Source organism: Bombyx mori, chromosome 26 (genome assembly GCF_030269925.1).
Source record: "Bombyx mori chromosome 26, ASM3026992v2".
Lineage (NCBI taxonomy): Eukaryota > Metazoa > Arthropoda > Insecta > Lepidoptera > Bombycidae > Bombyx > Bombyx mori.
Window position 1 is genome coordinate 11,256,095 of NC_085132.1, and position 26,238 is coordinate 11,282,332.

The window sequence follows — 26,238 nt, forward strand, 5'->3', positions numbered from 1 at the left end:
CAATCACTGGCCGCGTGAACGTTCACGAGAATAAAATATACGAAGATATAAACACTATTGCTGGTGGTAGGACCTCTTGAGAGTCCGCGCGGATAGGTAACACCACCCTGCCTATTTCTGCCGTGAAGCAGTAATGCGTTTCGGTTTGAAGGGTGGGGCAGCCGTTGTAACTGTAACTATACATGAGACCTTAGAACTTATATCTCAAGGTTGGTGGTGCATTTACCTTGTAGATGTCTATGGTCTCCAGTAACCACTTAATACCAGGTGGGCTGTGAGCTCGTCCACCCATCTAAGCAATAAAAAAAGAAAAAAAGAATTATATAATGGGCCTTTACCACGACATATGATTTCAATTACTTCCCGGTATTCCGGGGTTGTGGCAAATACCATGATTACAGGTAGACTGAACGGTTAGGTTGCTAGGAGCATAATGTTTACTATATAGATGACTGCGAAATTTTAAAATAATTAACAAGATGATGATAAAGATGACTCTTAATGCTTTATTTATGAGCTCACTGTCATTTCCAAGTTCAAACAATACTCTATGTTTTTTTTTGTAAAACACGAACCTTATGTTTTAGCTTCTCATTCTACAATATGTTAGTGCTACTGTCATTATTAATAACTTGGTTAGCAATCCTCAAGAACGCCCAAGCCAATATAAGATAATAAATAACAAACATAAAATTTCACTGGCAATGAATGGAAAATTTTACGACGAAGACCGAGTTGTTTCGTGTCGTACATACTTATTGACCTCGAAAACATAAACATTTTAAGGTTCCGCTAAAGAAGTCGGGAGTCGATGAATTTCTTATTTGATATTTAGTAGGTACGATTGACTTCCACGGTGAAGGAATAACATCGTGTAATAAAAATCAAAACCCGCAAAATTATAATTGGCGTAATTACTGGTGATAAAACCTCTTGTGAGTCCGCACGGGTAGGTACCACGACCATGCCTATTTCTGCCGTGAAGCAGTAATGCGTTTCGGTTTGAAGGGTGGCGCAGCCGTTGCAACTATACTGAGACCTTAGAACTCTCATCTCAAGGTGGGTGGTGGCATTTACGTCGTAAATGTCTATGGACTCCGGTAACCACTTAACATCAGGTTGGCCGTGAGCTCGTCTTCCCAACAGAGCAATAAAAATAAAAAAGATTAGACGAGCTCACAACCAACTCAGAGCAACCCGACGATCTTGACGAGAATGCAGTTCGGCTATCTTGAGACATAAGACTGAAGTCTTTCTTCTGGTATCGGTATTTTCTGATTCAAGTAGATTAAGTTGCTGACGGTAGCACACTCAGTGCGGAAATGCCTTTGGACTAACAAGTTAGGGCTTATGAACTCGATAGAAGAAGAACTTCTAAGCTCTCTATCATCATTAAAATCTTCTGTTCATTCTTTCGCGACACAGTCAACAAAATTCGTTAGATCTTATGAACCAAACAAACAAAAAACCAATCTGTTCAAGCTTCATGTTTTCCACGATCGCTTATCACTTGCCGAATGTGGCGACATGTCAATGTTTGTGAAAGTTTTGTCAAACAGAACCATTCAACTTGTTCAATGAAGATAAAACATTTTGTTTAGAAAACCTATTAGGTGTATTTTCGGCTCGTTAAATTTACTTTTTTTTTTATTGCTTAGAGAGGTGGATGAGCTCTCACAGCCCACCTGGTGCTAAGTGGTTACTGAAGCCCATAGACATCTACAACGTAAATGCACCACCCACCTTGAGATATAAGTTCCAAGGTCTCAGTATAGTTACGGCTATTCGATTTACTTGGCTGTGGTCTCTTATTATTATGGTTTTAATTACGATTCCGTAGTCAGATATCGTAAATCCTAACTTAATAATTAACAATTTCACACTGCCCTTTCATCTTTCTGTATGTCACAAACATTTTACTACCGATATTAGGAGTATTATGTTCTTTGAGCCAAAATTACAAATAGATATTTGTGGAGTGATACTATTGAAAACGGGGCAACCATTACAATATTTTTGTGTCGGTTGATCGGAGAGTTGTTAATGTGAGTTCTGTGCACTTAAATTTAGCAGGATTTTGGTGCAAAAGTAAAAATAGCAATTAATCTATACTAATATTATAAAGCTGAAGAGTTTGTTTGTTTGAACGCGCTAATCTCAAGAACTACTGGTTCGATTTGAAAAAAATATTTTCGTGTTAGATAGCCCATTTATTGAGGAAGGCTATAGGCTATATTATAACATCACGGTAAGGCGAACACAAGTGGAGCACACCAATAATTAATATTTCAAAATAAGGGGTTTAAATAGCTCCAAAACATTCTATAATTCAAAAATATTTTCCCTTTCTACGTAAATGAAGTGGGGGTAAAATTTAGCGCTATGCCAAAGTAACTATTCCACGCGGACGGAGTCTCGGGCAAAACCTAGTTATACATAACGCGGTAATACATTGATATATTCAATAAACACAAAAGGTGCATTCAGTTGTTGTTCACGTGGCGGATCTGATGAGGTACCGAGCGCACGTGCTCCAAGTAAATAACAATCATTTTATTGTAAGACCGGATGTGGTTAACCACGCCTTTAAACTAACTTCAAAAACAATAATTCTTTAGATTGCGTATCTACTATCATCCGCTAAATTATAATAATATTCTTTCAATCACTTTGCGCAATATTTCAAATAATTAGAGATTGATTATATTACGTTTTATTATTTAATAATTAACTTAAGCACATTACTGATGGTAGGACCTCTTGTGAGTCCGCATGGGTAGGTACCGCACTGCCTATTTCTGCCGTGAAGCAGTAATGCGTTTTGGTTTAAAGGATGGGGCAGCTGTTTTAATTATACTTGAGACCTTATATCCTTATATCTCATATAGACCTTATATCTCAAGGTGGGTGGCGCATTTACGCTGTATATGTCTATGGGCTCCAGTAACCACTTAATACCAGGTGGGCTGTGAGCTCGTCCACCCATCTAAGCAATAATAAAAATGTTTTGGGTATCAAATCAGTTCATTGTGTGTTTTATGCAACCTGCACTTAGCGATCCTTTTATTAAAAGGAGGAAAAGTACTCTCACTAATACACTACAGATTATTTATTATTAATTATACAGCAGTTCGGATATACCTAGTTGTCCAAACTTAGATATCAATATTATGATTGTCCTTTTGCTAATAATCTACGCAGTACTTTAAAAACATAATCGGTCCAGAACCAAATTAAATAAATCATATTTTGTGAATACGTAATTTAAGGTAATATAGATTGACAGCTGTGGCGCGCACGAGGTCATTAGGGGGTGTCTTCTTCTTCTTCGTCGCTTTCTTCATTGCTGAAGGTCGTGTCCCTGAAACTCGACCGTTGCCTGTCTCGTGAGCTGTTTCCATCTCGTCCGATCCTCAGCTGCTCGAATGGCGGTTGCGACTGGCAACCCAGTTAGAGCGGTTACTTGATCACACCAACGGCTAGGTAATCGGCCGCGGGGTCTCTTTCCTTCTACTTTGCCCGTCACAATCACTTTGTCCAAGTTATCTGACTGTCGGCGGGCAATATGACCGAAGTAGCTGAGGATCCTCTGGTAACAGATTGTTGAGAGCCTGACTAGGATGCTAAGCTGATCCAGCATAGATTTATTTGTCCTCTTGGCCGTCCACGGAATTCGTGAATTAGGGGGTGTCAACTTATTGCTAATAGCTTACATTGCGTGTCGTCGAAGAAACGTCAGCAAAAAATATATTTGAAGTGAAACTTCTTTATCGGCGTTGGAAAAAAATTTACCGTCACATTTTTCGGTTACGCGTCACATTTTTCCGTTACGCGCCATCTGTTTTGTATTCATGTCTATGATAATAAAATCCTTTTGTTTAAACTTTATCTAATTTAACTTTTTTGTATTCATGTCTATGATAATAAAATCCTTTTGTTTAAACTTTATCTAATTTAACTTTATTTAACCAATTTCTAGAAAGTTGCATGTAGATCATTTTTCGAAAAATAAGGCCATAAAGAAGTTTCACTTCTTACGTGTGTACACTAGTACACGCACACATTTTTTTTTTGTAAGAAGTTTGTCTTCGGTCTTGGAACTGTATCATCACAAGTGTCTAGTATTTGCAAAAAAAACAGAACTATAGTTTAGCCGTCATTGGCCAAGAAAACTATTGGGAACGTCCGAAGTACTATAATAACAATAAAAATGCGATACTACATCGTAAAAGTAGTTTTAGTTAATTTATTTGAACCAGCGCCGGTGATTTAATTATTGAAGTGAAACTTCTTTATCGGCGTTGGAAAAAAATTTACCGTCACATTTTTCGGTTACGCGTCACATTTTTCCGTTACGCGCCATCTTTTTTGTATTCATGTCTATGATAATAAAATCCTTTTGTTTAAACTTTATCTAATTTAACTTTTTTGTATTCATGTCTATGATAATAAAATCCTTTTGTTTAAACTTTATCTAATTTAACTTTATTTAACCAATTTCTAGAAAGTTGCATGTAGATCATTTTTCGAAAAATAAGGCCATAAAGAAGTTTCACTTCTTACGTGTGTACACTAGTACACGCACACATTTTTTTCATTTAATTATTTAGTTCAGATCTTCCCTTTTTCCCTTGAATGATTGTTTTTAAAGGACTTTTTGGCGGGAACGCGAGGAGTGAAGTTACGTGATTTGTTTTATTTTGTCTAATTAGTGTTTCTTCGGGTTTAAATGTGTAGTAACGGTGGTTTATCAACTGTTTAATATCTGTAAAAGTGCACAAATGTGGAAAAATGAAACAAAGCACTGAACGTAACTTTTCGGTATCCTCCAAAAAGTCCACTAAAAAAATCTTAGTCAATGATCACCATATTACTGAGATAATATTTCCACCCATATCATCTCATCATATTTCATTTAATTTCATCCCAGTTAATTAATGTTTCAAATTAATCATCTTCGTTTCGTTTCATTTAATTTCACTCCAAATTATCATTTTTCATAAAAATAAGAATAATATATTTATAATTATAATAAGACATGACTTAAAGGTCTTAGTTACCAGGTCATAACATCCTTTTTTTTTAATGTTTCTAAAGGTCAGCTTAGTCATTGGGGAGAATTAAACCTACTTGTTACTTTATTTCGTATGAAGTAGCTATTTGAGGAACACAGAATTAGATTAGGAAGAGATGTCTAGCCTTGTTCAGTCTTCACTTAGCATCATTTTTAATGCAAATACAATGGTTTGTAAGCTCAGCAGCTACGCCCGAAAGCTGTAATCATACTTTTAATACTATAACCAATAGTATAATCACAAAAATTTAGATGTTTTAGAATCTCATCAGCGCGTTTTAAGTGATTTACAACTGATATAAATACCGAAATAATTTGTTCATTCAGTAAGTTGCTCTGCTTTTTTGCTATGTGGGTTAACCTAGCTCAGAAGTACTCGATCTACATAATATTTTAGATTAATCACTTAACTGAGTAGTGGTAATCCTAATCGCGGTGTGGGGTCTGCTTACGTTGGCCGTTTACAATCAGTGTGCTTAGTGCGAGTTTTTTTAACTTTCTCGATAGCGTAAAAGTTAACTCAAATTTGTATGCAGTTGGAACAGCGCCCCTAGCGACAAACGTTCCACATACAAATTTGAGTTAACGTTAACGCTATCGAGAACGTTAAAAAACTCGCACGAAACACACAGTACAGTTTTTAAAAATAGTTGCCCTTGGAGCCTGTGCTTATGTTCAATTTTCGTATGTGTGACAATGTTTAACTTTTACCTAATGATTAAAGGAAGATGTAGGTATTGAAATGAGGTGAGAACTGTTAAGTAATATTTACTGATTAAGAACTAGACTCACTTTTATCTGATAAGAGCTCTGAGGAATTGTTCGAGATGATACCAACGTCTCGATTTTACCATCGCACCGCCCGCCACCGGAGTAGAGTTCATCCATACTACCTGGAGCCACTGCGGTCATCCACAGTGCGTTTCCAGAGATCTTTTTTGCCACGTACCATCCGACTATGGAATGAGCTCCCCTCCACGGTGTTTCCCGAGCGCTATGACATGTCCTTCTTCAAACGAGGCTTGTGGAGAGTATTAAGCGGTAGGCAGCGGCTTGGCTCTGCCCCTGGCATTGCTGAAGTCCATGGGCGACGGTAACCACTCACCATCAGGTGGGCCGTATGCTCGTCTGCCTAGAAAGGCAATAAAAAAAAAAATGTGTGCGTGTACTAGTGTACACACGTAAGAAGTGAAACTTGTTTATGGCCTTATTTTTCGAAAAATGATCTACATGCAACTTTCTAGAAATTGGTTAAATAAAGTTAAATTAGATAAAGTTTAAACAAAAGGATTTTATTATCATAGACATGAATACAAAAAAGTTAAATTAGATAAAGTTTAAAAAATGTGTGCGTGTACTAGTGTACACACGTAAGAAGTGAAACATTAATGCTATCCCTACTCCGTTGGAGAAAGTGAAAGTACTCTTCGTCTGAACCAACCGTGGTAGGGGCAAGAAAAAGATGGCGCGTAACGGAAAAATGTGACGCGTAACCGAAAAACGTGACGGTAAATTTTTTTCCAACGCCGATAAGGAAGTTTCACTTCAACAAAAGGATTTTATTATCATAGACATGAATACAAAACAGATGGCGCGTAACGGAAAAAAGTGACGCGTAACCGAAAAATGTGACGGTAAATTTTTTTCCAACGCCGATAAGGAAGTTTCACTTCAAAAAAAAAAAGCTCTGGCAAGGAATGGTCATATGACACAACTGATGAATAACCAAACGCCTATTAAAACACGCAATACATCACGAATGAGAGTGAAACCGTACAAATCTATAAAACCTAATTTCTCAATCTACAACAACGGCTGTGGCGCGAGCGAGTTACGAGATGGCCCAGTGAAAGCGAACATCATAGTGAAACAAAAATAAAAGTTTGAAGAAATCAGTGCGGCACTCTCGTCATTTCTAACCGACCTCAAAAAAGGAGGAGGTTCTCAATCCAACTGTATGTTTTTTTTATTAGAAAGCTGACGTTTCCCGTGTCCCATTTCAATTTAGTCCATTTCTGATAATGGTATCCATGAGAAAACCATATAAGTCTTAAATTTTGCATTAAGAACATACGTGCGCGACAAATAGATGAATAACTCAATAACTCAATATCACGCCAACCGATTTCGATAATTATCGTTTTTAGTATATATTAATTTGTTTTGAAATATCTTCTTTTTTTTCTATTTGAAGTTGGTTTTTGTTAAAGCAATTACAATTATAGTTAAGCTGTTCAATAACAAAAGACGTCTTTTACACAAATCACCTGGTGGTAGGACCTCTTGTGAGTCTGTGCGGGTGGGTACCACCACTCTGCCTATTTCTACCGTGAAGCAGTAATGCGTTTCGGCTTGAAGGGTGGGGCAGCCGTTGTAACTATACTTGAGACCTTAGAACTTATATATCAAGGTGGGTGGCGCATTTACGTTGTGGATGTCTATGGGCTCCAGTAACAAACTAACACCAAGTAGGCTGTGAGCTCGTCCACCCATCTAAGCAATAAAAAATATCCAGATTGAAACGAGTAGAGTAAGTACACTGCGATATAGTAATAGTATAATATATAAATAGTCCAGTAGGATCTATAAGCCACAACACCACCACCACGGCCCATTTCATCGTATACCTAGTAACTGTGTGTAGTCTTCAATGCCCTGCCACCTACTAACCTGTTCCAAAAATAAGCGAGTTCCTTCCTACAATGAAAAGCACTTTTACTATTAGATATCTAAGACTCTTCGCTATCAAAACTGATCAAGCAAAAAAGTATTTGTTCTCATTAGTGCACATTTCGTTTGGTCACATCCGTGCTTTAATAAGATTTCTATTTGTACACTGCTCGAGTGTTTTGAGTCGTTTTGACCTTGTATCGCTAAAGCGTGTTGGTTTGGCCTTGATTTGTAAAAGCACTCGTCTGACATCTTTCTGTTTGTATGGAAGAATGATGGTGCATTTTAGCGATCAGACGGCACGTGTCTGATTTTTTCAATTCTTCCGGCGTTATCGGGCGTTGAAATTGTTTTCCAGCAGAAGAAGATCAAAATAATATGTAAAAAAATTCAAGTTCAAACAGTACTCAATGAAATGTTACTAAAATATCTTGACACGCCGAGCTCATTCATATTCGCGCGTGGAAAGCTACCTTCGTTTTCATGTTAACGAAAAAAAAAACAGTTTCTAAAACATATATTACTATTTTTCCTGGGACTTGTAATTCACATTTTGTTTGTAGTACTGAAGGATCCCTCGAGTGATATCAAATATCACACGAAGACTTACATACCTAGATTTTTATAAAAGCTAAGTACCCAATACTTATATTCGAAAGATCCCACTGAGTTTCTCGCCGGATCTTCTCAGTGGGTCGCGATTCCGATCCGGTGGTAGATTCAGCGAAGCACTGCTCTTGCCAAGCAGGCAAGCAGGCAAGCAATGCAAGTAGGCATTTATAAATAAATAAATAAATAAATAAATAATAAATATTTACTAACAGTCACGCCACTTTAACTGGTCCCGTGGTAAGTTCGTAAAGAACTTGTGTTACAGGTACCAGATAACGGAAATAAATGTAATATTTTTATTATACACATAATATACATCCATAAACCTGGAAAAGACATTTTATATTTATCATACAAATATCCTCCCTTGGCGGGATTCGAACCCGCGACCCCCTTGTGTAGTGCCCACTTACCACTACACTAGACGGCAGAAATAATCAAAAGCAGATGTCTGTACGGCTTGTCTAATCGTAGATGTATGTCGTAGTCTTCTAGTCAATCCCACGTATTCCATATCATTATTACATCATTTATTATTAGCTTTATAACTTGAATTGAGGTAACTGAAGCCTAGATACACGCCCACTTGACTTGGCATGAGGTAGGAGTCTCCGTTTTATGGTACAACAGCTGCATCCCTCTTGGAACAGCAACGGACGACTACTTTCCCGGATTTGCAAAAGACATATTTTATTTATATTACCACCATAAACTTTATCCGCCTATCTAACTAACAACTAGTTTCCAATTTCACTAATCATGAAAAATATATTAGTTCCCAATTAATATTAATAATTTACCTTCTCATTAAGAGAGGTACTTATTCAAATAAATTAACGAAATTTTGAGGTTTTTAGGTCAAACGACGCGTGTACCAAGCGAAACGAACCCACTTCCGAATGAACGTTTTTTATGAAAACAAAATCGAACAAAACTTAAAAGATTAGTGAAATAGATAAATCTCTATATATAAAAATGAATTGCTGTTCGTTAGTCTCGCTAAATCTTGAGAACGACTGGACCGATCTGGCTAATTTTGGTCTTGAATTATTTGTGGAAGTCCGGGGAAGGTTCAAAAGGTAGATAAATATGAAAATGATTAAATAAAAACAACAATTTTGTTTTTCCTTTAATGTGTCCCCCGTCGGACGGATCCGTTTGTTTGTTTTAAGTTTATTTTATACAAAATGTAGGTCTTTTATTTATCGATTAAGGCACTACAAAGTCTGCCGGGTCGGCTAGTTTATAAATAAAGATTTGTTGTAATAAAATATTTTGTTTCTGAGCCACACTAATTTCTGTTAAGTTACTCAGTGTGCTGACGTTGTGGTGTAGTTAGAACACTTGATCGTTGAGACTAGTATCTCGTGTCCCGTAGACAGATACCAATGTTTGTAATGAAACACGTGCTTAGCAGACGTTCACGAACAACATACGAAAGAAAGGAGTCTTTGTAACAAGGTGACACTTGCATACATTCCGCCATCACCTATTGTATTCCCTATAGTATTAGCTCACGCGGCCTGCATGAGCGTAAACTCTCTTAATCATCTAATACCGTTCGACAAATAAATACATATCCAATCCAGGTGACGGAGCAACGCAAAGCCGCCGTCGCCCGAAACGTGTCTTGTCGGATCCTCCGGATTCACAGTCGGTGCTTTTAGGCCCCTCAAGCACCGGTCACCGTCCTCGTCAAACACGTCGATTAGGACGAAGAATTCGACGGGTGAACAACCCACAGACACAGCTCACTGTGTTTCTCGCCGGATCTTCTCAGTGGGTCGCGATTCCGATCCGGTGGTAGATTCTGCGAAGCACGACTCTTGCTAGGGCTAGTGATAGCAAATGCTCTCAGGTTGAGCCCATCAGCTCACCTACCCGTCCGGGTGTAGCTAGGATAGCTCCTTAGGCTACCAGCGAATAGGCGGGAGAAAAAAAATGACAATTGTATGAGAAATATTGATTCAATGAATTACCGAATGAATTACTTTATTCATTGAATAATAATAATATTTATTCAATGAATTACTCCAGTGCCATCTAGTGTACCTTAATAGTCCTATAACATAAACCTTCCATACATGCCTATGACTTATACATACATACGATGATAATATCTAGGTAGGTTATCCCATCCTTCAAAAGAGAACGCATGACTGCTCTGTGGCATTAATAGGCAGGATAATGGTACAACCTACCTATACGGGTCCACGACACTTGTGACCACCAATAAAGTAACATCCGTGCTGTAGGAATGTTAACGGGCAACCAGTGGTCGTGACGTCACTCCACACTTTCACTGCGAAAGTCAATTTCACTGTTTCAACATTAGCGCAGAGTTATTAATGGCATTGTCAATAAATTTAGAAGACTTGTGAGATATCGTGCCTTCGTGTGACGAGTTTGTTTGCCTTTTTTCCGATTCTGCAACTTCACGGTCGTTCCGAAGTAGACGTTCAGAGTTTAAGACCAAATAGAAGAGGGATGTGTTCTCGAGTCCATTTTGGGATACTTAACCTCGACTGTCAATGACTTGCTTTTATCTGCGAGAATGCGGGAATTGTGGTAGCCAAAGTTCTTGATGCGCTGATGATGAAGTGTGAGGGTTGCAATTGTTCCGTCGCAGGTCACCAGTTTGGGAGGCTTAACGACGAAAGGAAAGATCTTCCACCGAGCGGGTGATATTTGCTCGGTAGACTGACGGTCCAAATATTATTCTTCGGAACTTGTATATATGCAAGCTTATCTTGAAAATGTCGTAAGCGAGATTCAGGCATCTCTCAAATATCTTGTGTTCTGTGATGGCTACCTGCCACAGCATGATTGGACAAGCTCACGGCCCACCTGATGTTAAATGGTTACCGGAGCCCATAGACATTATACAACGTAAATGGCCTCACTCACCTAGAGACATGAGTTTTAAGGTCTCAGTTTTACAGTACAACGGCTGCCCCATCCTTCAAACCGAAACGCATTACTGCTTCACGGCAGAAATAGCCAGGGTGGTGGTACTGGACTCACAAGACATCCTACCACCTGTAATTACACAAATTATATTTTCTCGGGTTTGATTTTTATTACTTCATCGTGGCAGTCAATCGTGAACATTTGTTAAGTACGTATTGCATTAGAAAAGTTGGTACCCGCCGGCGGGATTTCCGTAGGATAACCCATTCTAACCGGCGCCATCTAGGCGGGCTCCGGATAGCCTGCCGACCGAGAGGGCTGGTGGTCGTGGCGCCGACGACCACCGGTCCGGCGTCCCGAGAGGGAGGGTGATGGGAGAGATGTGCTCCTCACTAAGCGCTTCACTTTCCCCCCTTTGCCTTTTCATGGGTTCTGTCTCATGCGAGGTTCGGACGCGGGTTGTTGAGCGACAGGAGGTTTTAGTCAGTTCGACTCCGACATGCCCCGCCCTTCATCCCCAGGGGAGGGCGGAAGTCCAGCGATTGCACCAGACGTCTTATCCTTTAGGCCACGACGACTTCAGTCGAAAAATGTTATTATCCCTCGAACGACATTTCAAATCCAAGATGGCCGTAAAGATGGAAGATATGACGACACGCGTCATCACCGCGCGTGGCAGAAAGCGTGACAGCATTACTCAGATGTGACAGATCCTATATCTCTCATCATTATGGCATTCGTGCCAGCAGAGTAATCAAGTGACAGTGATTAGAAATGTTCTTAATGCGGTTGAGAGAGAAAGAAAGAGTGTTTTTTTAAGGCTTATTTCGTAAATAGTGAGCTTGATCCATGTGTTCGCTTAGAAAATGACTTGGGATGGTGCGCATACTGTAGAAATATTTTTGGAGACGCTGCTGACGCGTCAAAAGTCACAACCCACCTCATGTTCCTCAAGTCCTCGTCCTCTTCAGCGGTAGGACTCCTAAAAGGTTTTACGGCACAGGACCCGCTTGAGAATTGTATAATTTTAATTAAAAGAATCGGAGTAGTGCGAGGGCAGTAAAAATAGGCAATGTTAGGATAGGAAATATTGAAATAGGAAATATTGAATTCAAATTTTATTATTTTTGCGTGTCGCGCTTACGGGAACGGGAATATGAATGGAAGCTTTAGAGCATTAGATTTTGCACATCCCTTAAGAACTCGTCCGCCTTCAAGGAGTATTCATTGGATTCGAAAAAAACAGCGACAAATTCTTACCTGTGATTTTTTTACATATAGGTCGGCATGGTTATGTCAAAATTAGTGGCAGCATTCACGGTGATGTCCTTGAGCCGTTAAATACTTAACACATCTTCTAGAGCAAAAACTACCACTACTTTTTTACTTTATTACTGGTGGTAGGACCTCTTGTGAGTCCGCACGGGTAGGCACCGCCTCCCTGCCTATTTCTGCCGTGAAGCAGTAATGCGATTCGGTTTGAAGGGTGGGGCAGCCGTTGTATCTATACTGAGACCTTAGAACTTATATCTCAAGGTAGGTGGCGCATTTACGTTGTAGATGTCTAGGGGCTCTAGTAACCACTTAACAGCAGGTGGCCTGTGAGCTCGGCCACACACCTAAGATTTAAAAAGAAAAAAAAACTACAAACTAATAAGACAACTTTTTAAAGTAGATCAAGCAAGGTTTGATTAAAACAAGTGTTCCACATGTCTAGATCAAATCTAGGTGATTCCGGGAAATGATGAAGTTCCCTTTTGATATGAACTGGTAATACACGTTGCGTGATGTACTAGATACCGCATACAGTCTTAGAGTTAGACAGGCTTCCTAATCCAATACCTTCCGATATTTGTAGTACATATTTTCTGAGGAAATAGTCACACATACTTGACCTTATTAGGTGACGAGATGTGTTTTTTTTGTGCCAGTTTTGCGCGTTTTTTTCTGTCTAATGTGTATATTTCAGGGCTTGTATGGTCCTGAATGAACATCCTTTGTGTGCGTCGATGTCAAACATTGAATATTCTTCTTCGTCAAGCCGCCCAATGCTGAAGTCTACCATATGCCTCTATCTCTTTAACTCATCATTGGTTCGTGATGGATGTGAATCTGGCCATGGGCTCGGAAAACTGTCATGTCATATAGCTTGTCTTGAGAGCCGACACGTTATTAAAAAAAAAAAATGTGTGCGTGTACTAGTGTACACACGTAAGAAGTGAAACTTGTTTATGGCCTTATTTTTCGAAAAATGATCTACATGCAACTTTCTAGAAATTGGTTAAATAAAGTTAAATTAGATAAAGTTTAAACAAAAGGATTTTATTATCATAGACATGAATACAAATAATACAATTATTTCACTTTACCTTTTTGCTACTAAGATTATTACAGCATTTCATTAATTGTAATAGAATTATTACTATCATTGTCATTGTCATTATATATTTTTGTAATTAATGGCTTATGGTAACTGAAATATGAAATATATGGTTTACATTCCACGAAATTTAGTGACCGAGTAAAAACTCCATCAATTGTAGTGCCAGATCTTGTTGTTGACGTTTGAGGACTGTTTTTCATGGATAAATTCAATTTATCTTTCAGAAATTCAACTAGCTTCAAAGAATTTTCCGATGCAAAATTTACATTAAAATCTCCACTTAAAATCATCGGTATTTTATAATTATTGTTACCGAGTAAAGAGGCACCTTCACTTGTGTACGGCAACAATGAATGGTGAAGAAAAAGATGGCGCGTAACGGAAAAATGTGACGCGTAACCGAAAAATGTGACGGTAAATTTTTTTCCAACGCCGATAAAGAAGTTTCACTTCAAAAAACCTAAGCTCGTAAGTAAAAAATGTAAGTCTTGGAGCTATTCGCCCCAGTGGATTTACTCTTCGTCTTAGTCGGACCCTCTTGTCAGAGTGGTCGTGGTTGCGCTGACGATGTACATACACGCAGAAGCATTCGTTAGGTCGGCCATGCTCCCGAGGATTGCCTTCCTGGCGATGCGCTTTTTTTTTTATTGCTTAGATAGGTGGACGAACTCACAGCCCACCTGGTGTTAAGTGGTTACTGGAGCCCATAGACATCTACGACGTAAATGTGCCACCCACCTTGAGATATAAGTTCTAAGGTCTCAGTATAGTTACGACGGCTGCCTCACCCTTCAAACCGAAACGCATTATTGCTTCACGGCAGAAATAGGCACGGTGGTGGTACCTACCTACCCGTGCGGCCTCACAAGACTTCCTACCACCAGTTTTAGATCTGGTGGTTCGAAGCGTTTCGAGTACATTGGACGGTGGTGGACTTAGCTGCCTTCTTTATTCCTTTGGCGTTTGAGACATGCTGTCAAACTCACAATTCAGTTTAGTTTAGGCAACGGTTTGGCTCTGCCCCTGGCGTTGCTGACGTCCATGAGCGACGGTGACCACTTACCATCAGGTGGGCCGTATCCTCGTGTGCCAACAAAGGCAATAAAAAAAAAGGTTGAATTAGCAGCTTTCATGGGATGTTCTTCCCTTCAAAATTAAAAGTATCTGTGTCCGTGGTACTAGGCCAGTGATATCAAATGACCAATGGTATCCAAACAGAAATGCCCTATTACAATTTACAGCATTTACCACAATGCCCAATTTTATTGACAACATGAATAACAGTTATATTAAAATTTCAAGTCGATATTCGTTTTCAAGGTTTAATTTACAGACAACCTTTACTCGTATCAAGGTCATCGAACTCTTCAATATTTTAATGCGGAGAAAATAAGCTGCGTCATTCGGTGCACACAGACGCGATATTGACCCTAAAAGCTCTAAATCAAATGAATAGGTGCACAAAAAATAGTAGACATAATAAAATTTGTAAACATTGTTCCTTTTAATTTTTATGATAGTTAAGTGAACGAGCTCACGGCTCGTCTGGTGTTAAGTGGCTATATATGTATGACATAAAAAAAGTAAACTCTACGACCTACTTCGAGATTTCAGGTCTGAAGGTCAAATCTTAACCAACTTTTGCGGAAGAAATAGGAACAATAATGGTAGATACTGTTACTTTACAATTATACCACTACTTAAAAAAATTTATAATCTTTACCGATTGGATTCTTTTCTGACTATCGACTGGGTACCACCGCCCCGCCTATTTCTGCTGTGAAGCAGTAATGCGTTTCGGTTTGAAGGGTGGGGCAGCCGTTGTAACTATACTGAGACCTTAGAACTTATATCTCAAGATGTGTGGCGCGTTTACGTTGTAGATATCTATGGGTTCCAGTAACCACTTAACACCAAGTGGCCTGTGAGCTCGTCCACACATCTAGGCAATAAAAATAAAAAAAGAATTCTGACAAGATTCTTATGTGATAATTATTCATTTCTCGTGGGAGTAATTCGTAAGAAAGTACTAAATGCTTATTAGAAAATTTGGTACTTGCCTACAGGACTTGAACACCGGCATAGGTAGACTCGACGACACCATGACAAATGATTGAGATGTCTATTCGCTACATGGAATATCATTTATTGAAATACGCAGGTCAAAGGTGACCTTGAGTCAGCTTCTGTTTACCACCGACCATCCAACAGGTCACTAGAACGTCAGCAAAAAATAAACAATTAATCATCATGATTCAATATCTTTGTACATTTTGTGTAGAACATAATTGAATTTCAATAGATATTATTTCAGCAAGGGTGAAGTATTCTAACAAATAATGAATGAAGTGTGTGAATGAGAATAATCAAGAGAAGGGTACGAGATCAGAGATGATGTTGCACCTTTAGAATTATAGAGACCCACTTCGAAATTTTTGGATTTCGACTTTAATTCAGAAATGGACCTATAGCGACCCGTTTCAGCGACTCTTAATAAGCAAATGACCAAAAACGGCTTGTAAAGAGACAAACATATCGATCGGTCTCTTTCACTTCGCCCCCTTTCTATACGTATTTTTGGTTTGAAAACTTTATTTGACGATTTCCAAAAAACACATTTTTTGGGTTGGGTCTCTATAATTCCAAAGGCGCGATGTATGGTAGACCTGTATGCTTAGTGCGAGTTTTTAACGTTCTCGATAGCGTAAACGTTAACTCTTGTATGGAGTTGGAACGTTTGCCTACGTTTGCCGCTAAGGGCGCTGTTCCAACTGTATACTAATTTGAGTTAAATTTTACGCTATCGAAAACGTTAAAAAACTCGCACTAAAGACACTGAATGAAGAAAAAGGAGGTACTGTGCCGAGATATTTTTCAGTACATCTCTGTATGACCCCACTTGCATGAAAGTTCAAATATTGATGCCATTATATTGTCAGCTTAAGATCGATCCATTGGTGAGACGTTCTAAAAACACAGTTTTAGTGTGACATACAGTTTTGTCTAAGCTTAATGACTCTGTAAAGTCGTCGTGGCCTAAAGGATAAGACGTCCGGTGCATTAATATCATGCGATGCACCGGTGTTCGAATCCTGCAGGCGGATACCAATTTTTCTAATGAAATACGTACTCAACAAATGTTCACGATTGATTTCCACGGTGAAGGAATAAATAACATCGTGTTATAAAAGTCAAACCCGCAAAATTATAATTTGCGTAATTACTGGTGGCAGGACATGTTGTGAGTTCGCACGGGTAGGTATCGCCACCCCGCCTATTTCTATCGTGAAGCGGTAATGCGTTTCGGTTTGAAGGGCAGGGGAGCCGTTGTACTGTTAAAAGCGAGACCTCACAACTCATGTCTCAAAGTGGGTGGTGACATTTACGTTGTAGATGTCTATGAGCTCCAGTAACCACTTAACATCAAGTGGGCCGTGACCTTGTCCACCCATTTAAGCAATTCTATATATTAGATATTCTAATTTTTAGGTTCTTTTTATTGTCATTAATGGTAGCCCACTGCTACGGCCGTGTATGAAGGTAATATACCTTGATACTTCACATGTCTGTCACTCTAGTTTTGTGACTTTAATTAACTTGTGCTCTAAGTTCATCAATGTTAACACCCATCCATATTGACAGATCAGAGAGCGAAATCTCAATTACATTATACAACAATTTTCTCACATGTCAGAGCGTAACGACTGATGACTTCACAGAATGTTGGTATTTACCCGGGTGGGTTCACGTTAGGCCCATTAATAACGATGTTTTTAAAACTATAAATGTTATACCTTAAAATGGGTACCTGTTGTAGAATTTGAACCACGACATTGACACGTTAATGACACTATTTGTAAATTATGAAGAAATATAGCTGGGTTTGGTCCATTTACAAACATAAAACAAGAATGATTACCAATTTTAAACTCTACAATGAAAATCCTTCTTAAAACAATCTTTGAAAAGAGCGGTAAGTGATTGACAATTCATTCCGAGGAGATACATTTTTGTTTTTTTTTATTGCTTACATGGGTGGACCAGCTCACAGCCCACCTGGTGTTAAGTGGTTACTGGACCACATAGACATCTACAACGTAAATGCGCCACCCACTTAGAGATATAAGTTCTAAGGTCTCAGTATAGTTGCAACGGCTGCCCCGCCCTTCAAACCGAAACGCATTACTGCTTCACGGCAGAAATAGGCAGGATGGTGGTATCAACCCATCCGGACTCACAAGAGGTCTTACCACCAGTAAGATATTTCTTTTAAAGTAAAAATATTATATATACAAAACTCTCTTCCATTACGTACACTACCCGCTATATAGTACATAGAACTGTGACGAGTAATAGTTTTTGAGCAGCTGAATTTAGTTATGAATAAGTGAAATCACAGTTTTTGTCATTTTGACGAAATTTATTCAAGAGCAAGAGCAAGTAGCGTTCTGATTTATGTACGAGCGTGTACAACATACGAACAAGAATTTCTTCGACCTGATATTTAACTTTTACTTTTTATTATTCAACTTTACAGCTTTCTTCTGAGTAAGCTCAGCTTACGATGAATTTTATATAATAAATATGGTTCGTTTCGATTTAAAATTATCTAAGCATTGTTATGCAAGCTCGCAGTTAGAAAATTCAAATCCTTCCGCAAGATCTCAACATCGGATAGGATATTTTATTATATTTATAATTTAAATAATCTGGTTTTGGCGAATTGTAGAGTAGATAAAACTACTTTTTAAGCTTCACAGCTTTGGCAAATTGATGAGCTTTATTAAATATAACAAATAAACACAAGATTAAGCCGTATAATTACTATAATTTTATTTAATTGATATGGTGATATTGATATCAGTTTCCGTGAGTCGTACTGATTACTATTTCAAGAACACTTAAGCAAGCCGATACTAGTATATCTTTGATTTAAATCAATATATTAATATGTTTTTCGATATGATTAATATCAAATCCGGAATAGACCGCCACTAGCTTTCGAAAGAAATACTAGAAATTCAGACTCACCAATTGAAAAACATGTGAGTCAGATAAACTTAAGCTCGTTTACTATAATCAAAACAATTTTACAATTGTTTTAGCTGTCTTCATTCATAGAGGGAACCACACATTACAACTTATCAAAACTACATGCTCTAATCAACAAACACAAACACCATTGTAAATATTAGATTATTAGAATTATCCGACAATTTCACGGAATCAAAGAATTTCTCCGAGCATCAATCAGTCTCTATCCAAACCGCGTCTGCTCAATGAACTAGCGGTCCTACGTCACACGACAGCAGGCAGCGGTTTAGCTTTGTTCCTGGAATTTACTGGCTTCTATGAGCCACGGTGACCACTCGTCATCATTGGGCCATATGCCCATTTGCTCATCAATAAAAACTGATTTACTAGTACAATTTGCTCAAAATATATAAATATATAGGCCACCGTGGTTCTACACATCTTTTTTTTATTTAGCGATTCCTATACCCGCTATGCAACTAAATTTCCGGATCAGGTGTCTGATATGAGTCTATGGTATGCACATGTACGCCAAGACTAATATAACGCAAGTAATAATAACTTGGTATTCAACACGTGGTATACAATTGGCGATGAAAACAGTCAGCAGGGTTTTCTAAACGCTAAAAATCACAGCTGAATGCGTCAGTCAGTTTGTCAAAACTAATGCGCTAACTAATTATTGATTGAAATAACGCCGGATCTTCTCAGTGGGTCGCGATTCCGATCCGGTGGTAGATTCTGCGAAGCACGACTCTTGCTAGGGTTCGTGTTAGCATCGTGGTCAGGTTTGAGCCCCGTGAGCACACCTACTAGTTACGGTTACGCTGGAATAGCCTCTCTAGGCTACCAGCTTAGGTAGGATAAAAAAAACCCAGGATACATGGTCGGTCGCAATTTCAATGGGTGAAATTTTGAGAATGAGAGAATCAGTCTGGGTATGGTTACCAGAGCATAATATATATTTTTTTAAAGTTATCACAATACTATTATATTAAACTGGAATGAATGAAATTTAGAATTATGTATATATATTTTTAAACGTGTAATGTAGGGTAGAAATTTCCATAGATCATATCTAAAGATAATAATAAGCCTTTTATTGCTGTTAAAAAAATTTTTGATAATATCTAAAGATACGAATATAATTTTAATAAAATGTTTTAAGATTTTAATTAATTGATTATTCACATTATATGGAAGTTGCGATAACTCAGCAATTTTAAGCTCGTCATTAAATGTGGTAAATAATTTTCATCTTGATATCAAAAACCGTAAACAAATTTCAAACTACGCAAATGCTTTTTTATTGCGTCGATTACCAAACTCCATATGACCCCCTTGAGTCATGACTTTAAGCTCTCGAGTTACAAAGCCCAGGAGATTCCATTATAGTTAGAATTACAATTGAAATATCAACCTTTGTTTCAGATGACACCACCACAAAATAGACAAAGACTAATAACCACTAACAGCTGACCACGATTGTAAAATGGCATTGAAGACTTGAAAAGATTTAAGGAACAATGAAGCCGATAAAATTAGACACAATGGTGAAAGTAATTGCGGTGACGACGCTCGTGTTGCTGTCCACGGGCCGGACGGACGCCGAGTCCGCCTACAAAACGGGACTGAGATTGGTCGAGAAGCTTTCCGGGGGATATTTTAATGACGTTTATCGAAACGGGACGTTTAGGACCGGTCACCAATTGTGGGACAACGTACTGAACCAATGCACAGCGGAGCCTAGCGTGAGCTGCTTGCAAAAAAACTTTTTTTGGTACTTAGACGATCGCTTCCGGATGAACAATGATTTGAAAGTGAGTGACAGTGTGTGCTTTAAGCGGAACAATGTGGACCTGGACAGGGTGAGTGCGGATGACGGGGTTAATGGTGCAAGGAGTGCGGACGATAGTGAAGTTGAGGAGGATGAACCAGGTAAGCCTATTACAGTTTTGTGTATCAAACCGGGCAATTGTGTGGACGAGCTCACAGCCCACCTGGTGTTAAGTGGTTACTGGAGCCCATAGACATCTACGACGTAAATACGCCACCCACCTTGAGATATAAGTTCTAAGGTCTCAAGTATAGTTACAACGGCTGCCCCGCCCTTCAAACCGAAACGAATTACTGCTTCACGGCAGAAATAAGCAGGGTGGTGGTACCTACCCGCGCGGACTCACAAGAGGTCCTACCACCAGTAATTACACAAATTATAATTTTGCGGGTTTGATTTTTGTTACACGATGTTATTCCTTCACCGTGGAAGTTAACCGTGAACAATTGTTGAGTACGTATTTCATTACGCTTACGACGAAGAGCTCAACGAGCTCAACGAGCAACTCACAGACACAGCCCACTGAGTTTCTCGCCGGATCTTCTCAGTGGGTCCCGTTTCCGATCCGGTGGTAGATTCTGCGAAGAACGGCTTTTGCTAAGGCTCGTGTTAGCAACGCCGTCAGGTTTGAGCCCCGTGAGCTCACCTACAAGCTCGGCAAATCTAGAATAACCCCTCGAGGTTACTAGAATAGGTAGGAAAAAGAAATAAAATGTAAATTTTACATGAAGTGTAATAAATAATATGAATATAATGACGCAAAATGAAGGTGCTCAAGCAAATAGCAAGCTGATGTGGGTCGGTACCACCATCCTACCAGAGTGACCATTTTTACATAATCAATGTTCTTTATTTTTTTCAATTTTTTTTTACTTATAATACTTCCATTATTTATTATAAAAAAAAAGAACACAATATTCCTAACCTAAAAGTACATGTTATTATCCGCAACATGCTTCGTCAGATTACAGAAATAAAGTTAACAGCAACATGCTTCGTCAATAAGTACAATACTTACTTTCAGCTGCAAGCGTCGTCATAAATTATCTCTAAAAGCTTTTAAAACAAAAAAATACATATAACATCAGTAAATCCATACTACCTGGAGCCACTGCGGTCATCCACAGTGCGTTTCCAGAGATCTTTTTTGCCACGTACCATCCGGCTATGGAATGAGCTCCCCTCCACGGTGTTTCCCGAGCGCTATGACATGTCCTTCTTCAAACGAGGCTTGTTGAGAGTATTAAGCGGTAGGCAGCGGCTTGGCTCTGCCCTTGGCATTGCTGAAGTCCATGGGCGACGGTAACCACTCACCATCAGGTGGGCCGTATGCTCGTCTGCCTACAAAGGCAATAAAAAAAAAAATTAATATATTTGAGGATTCTTACATTAAAACTCATAACATAATTTATGCTGTCGAATATAATTTTAATCTTTATGTGGCTATTATAAATATAACAGTTACACAATAAGCTATTGTATTTTCAAAAGCTTCGCATCCAAATGTAATCTTTAAATCTCACTCGACAAAAACGACATTAGCATATCAAATTAGCTGTTTTGCTTTCTCCGGGCGTATCAATACTTTCCATTTCTAGAATGTAGTTTATATTAAAAACAACAACAACTTTGTAATAAAATTACAATTAATTATGCAAGACCATTAGTGAGTCAAATCTACAGTTACTGCTCCGCACTGATAGAGGTTTGAAAGCACAGCCGTTATACAATAAAACAATGGGACGACAACCTCATGTCTCAAGGTCAGTGGCTGCATTCATGTTGCGATGCCCATGGACCCCGGCAACAAGTTAACAACGGGCCGACCGTGAGCTTTTATTATCTTATATCGTTAATATCCATTTTCAACATTGATATACATATTATTATTACCTATACATTTATATTAACTAATGGTTGTCCAATGGTCGAAATTCGACTATAATTAATTTAAATTATTAGTCTGAAGATCATTATAGTTCTGTTGTCACATATCTATAATAATTATTGTTTTTATTATAGCAGTTTTCTAATAATCATCTATAGACAAATAATATCGAAGATAAACAATATTAATAATAGTAATCTATTCTCAATTTGACCACATATTGATAAACAATATAGTGTGTTTAATGTTTTTTTTTATTGATTTAATGTATTGTTCATGCATAATTTAAAAAAAAATACTATTCTGCACTTCTTCTCTTTAATCTGTATAAGTGTGGGAAATTTCATACTCCTCCGTCCGCGCAATTTTCGTAAAAAGGGGTACAAAGTTTTTGCTTCACGTATTATTAAATAGATATTACTAGCGACCCGCCCTCGCTTCGCTTCGGAAACTGTAATTTATTATTAATTTCTCCACTATTTAATGGATGTTATTATACATATAAACCTTCCTCTTCAATCACTATATCTATTAAAAAAAACCGCATCAAAATCCGTTGCGTAGTTTTAAAGATTTAAGCATACATAAGGACTTATATCTCAAGGTGTGTGGAGCATTTACGCTGTAGATGTCTATGGGCTCCAGTAACCACTTAACACCAGGTGGGCTGTGAACTCGTCCACACATCTAAGCAATAAAAAAAATATAGGGACAGAGAAAGCGACTTTGTTTTATACTATGTAGTGAAAACAATCAACAAAATATATTTGTATCTTATACCTTTAAACGAGCAATTCTTGTATATATATAATAATATATATAATCTGAATCTCGGAAACGGCTCTAACGATTTTCATAAAATAATTTTTTTTCCAACGATTTTCATAAAATATCCCATATCGAAATCCCTTGAATACTTTAGTATTTCGGGGGCGATAAATCGATCTAGCTACGATTTATTTTCAGAAAATGTTGTTTTATTCGTGTTTTCAATAATCAACTCTTCGCGACATCTATTGGCGAATAATAATACTATTTTTCTTAATTGAGGGCAACTAACCGCTTTAAAGACACAACAAGATAGCGTTATAAAAAAAAAACGAGCAAAGCTCGGTCATCGTCTAGTGAAATCTATTAGAGCACTATGTTATTTCTTATTTGCATCTAAATCTAATAAAAAAACTCGTACAACCAAACAAGCCAACTGCTTCCCTTTCGTCCCAAACTCTTCTACTTCTTTCTTTCCTATTACACTCTGCTCGCATCAAATCCTTCCATTTACATCGGCCTTGGGCAGTCTGTTCTAGCTTTTTTTTAATTGCTTATATGGTTTCACGAGCTCACCACCCATCTGGTGTTAAGAGGTTACTGGAGCCCATAGACATCTACGACGTAAATGTGCCACCCACCTTGACATATAAGTTCTAAGGTCTCAGTATAGTTACAACGGCTACCCCACCCTTCAAACCGAAACGTATTACTGCTTCACGGCAGAAATGGATAGGGTGGTGGTACCTACCCGCGCGGACTCACAAGAGGTCCTACCACGTCATGCCCAAGACGCCTACCTCCTGCTCCACCGAGCGACGCCAAGTCGTCCCAAACTCTAGGCCACTGCTAAATGATCCGGCGAGAATATTTCGTGTATAATACACACATGTGATATGCCCGATCTATTAGAGAGCTTGGCCCTCATGCCCTCCGCATCCTCTCGGCCGCATTCCTCGAGTCTTCGCTAAGGTTGACATCGCCTAAACCACAACACATATCGTATGTTCGAAAGCGTCTTACTTCAAACGTCTGACATAAAATATAATTTATGACGGCCCTCGCGTATAATTTATGTGTGGTTTTGCAAGTTGCATTGTTGAAACAGGTTGGCTTACTGGCCTAGAAGTAGAATTGAGGATTTTATTGTTTTTTTTTTCGCAGTAGATGGGTGGAAAACTATAAAGACGTCTGCTGTTGCATACTGTTTACGCCGCAACATCCCTTGAAGCATTACAAATTCTTAATTGTCTTCTATAACAGCTGTTCCACGACTAAAACCAGAACGCATGACTGTTTTGCGACTTTTGCTCAAGGCAGTTATACCCACCTACCGAACTCACGATACCACCAGTAATTAAACTTAATAATAATTTTATTAATTGTGGACAAATCCCAAACGATGATTTGGCTCTTAGCTAAGATCCTCTATACTATCGAAACCGGAGACTGTTTTTTTATTTTATTGTTCGGATGGTTGGACGAGCTCACGGCCCACCTGGTGTTAAGTGGCTTCCGGAGGCCATAGACATCTACAAAGTCACCTACCTTGAGATATGAGTTCTAAGGTCTCAGTATAGTTACAACGGCTGCCACATCGAATGAATCGTGTAATAACGTGAATAGACACCAAAAACATTGATTTTCAATTATATGTAAACGGATATATGAGTCGACTATTATCAAAGCCGGCAATGTGACTTTTGGACAATTATTGGTAAATCAGAAAAACGAATTATTGACTTTGTATTCCATTGGCAGTCACAAAACTCTTCTGAACGACATCTTAGATAAATAACAGGTTAAGTATTAACCTTTATTTAATGCAGGTTTTGAACCGTATTCTTTGAAGGAGACGATTATATTCAAATCAATCTGTATTGACATATCAATAACATTTTTTTGTCCAAATGCACAGATTGCCACCTTTGATAATAGACGACTCATATAGTAGTACTAAATAGGAACAATGCGCTCGCGTCGTTTCCGTAACATCAAAGACTCAATATTCTCATAATCATTATAGAAACTGCATGATTTCTCGTAACGTGGGATGCAACGTTGATAAGCAAAAAACACGAAGCTTTTTTACTATAATTCTGAAATGCTTCTATGAAATATATTACTACATCTTGCTCTTAGTGAGGCCCAATGCACTAACACAACCAAGAAGCTGCAATAAATCCAGGTTTGTAGAACCTGGAACTCCCTATACAGAATGGGCTGCAATACAGCCATTATACGACACCATTGAAAAGTAGACCTTATGTGTCAATGTGGGTCAATAAGAAAAGGTGATTACTCCTGACATCGGAAGCCAATTTTTTTTTATTGCTTAAATGGGTGGACGAGCTCACATCCCACCTGGTGTTAAGTGGTTACTGGAGCCCATAGATATCTACAACGTAAATGCGCCACCCACCTTGAAATATTCGTTCTAAGGTCTCAGCATAGTTACAACAGCTGCCCCACCCTTCAAACCGAAACGCATTACTGCTTCACGGCAGAAATAGGCCGTATGTTACCTACCCGTGCGGACTCATAAGAGGTCCTACCACAATCGAACCTTTTATGAAAAGTTTAATGTTTAATTAAAAAAAAAGTTTAATAGTTTTTCATATGACTTATATGATTACTTTTCAGTGATGTTGATCATAATGACAACCTGAACTATAATTTTTAAAACGACTTTATTAAAATCTAAAATGTCTCATCCCAAAATGCTCTCATCTATATCAATATTGGAAATAATTAGATACAATTTGAAATACTGCAATATCACAAGTCTAATGTTGTGAAAGCTATTAAAGACTATGTATCAGAGTTCATTGACAATATCAGCACTACTTATCGTGTAGTAATTGAAATTACTCCTCTGCATATTGTCTCTTAGAACAATTGACAAAGTAGATCGTGAGCACATGTACATACGTCATAAAACAAAAAAAAACAGGTGATATGTATCGGAAGTCGCAGCGCTATGGTGTCAAATGTATAAGCGCATTGTGCCACTTCGCTTTGGAAAGTGAGTGGATATATGCGATAAAAACTCACGCTGAGAC

General features: G+C 38.3%; 1 protein-coding gene across 1 annotated transcript in view; it reads left to right on the forward strand.

Moving 5' to 3' along the window:
• Positions 1-26,238, forward strand: part of LOC101742205 (uncharacterized) — a 45,056-nt gene that overhangs the window by 3,851 nt on the left and 14,967 nt on the right. The window contains exon 2 of the mRNA XM_004926065.3: positions 20,115-20,621. Within this exon, the coding sequence (XP_004926122.1) occupies positions 20,210-20,621 (412 nt within the window). The 5' untranslated portion in view covers positions 20,115-20,209. The remainder of the gene's footprint in view (positions 1-20,114; positions 20,622-26,238) is intronic.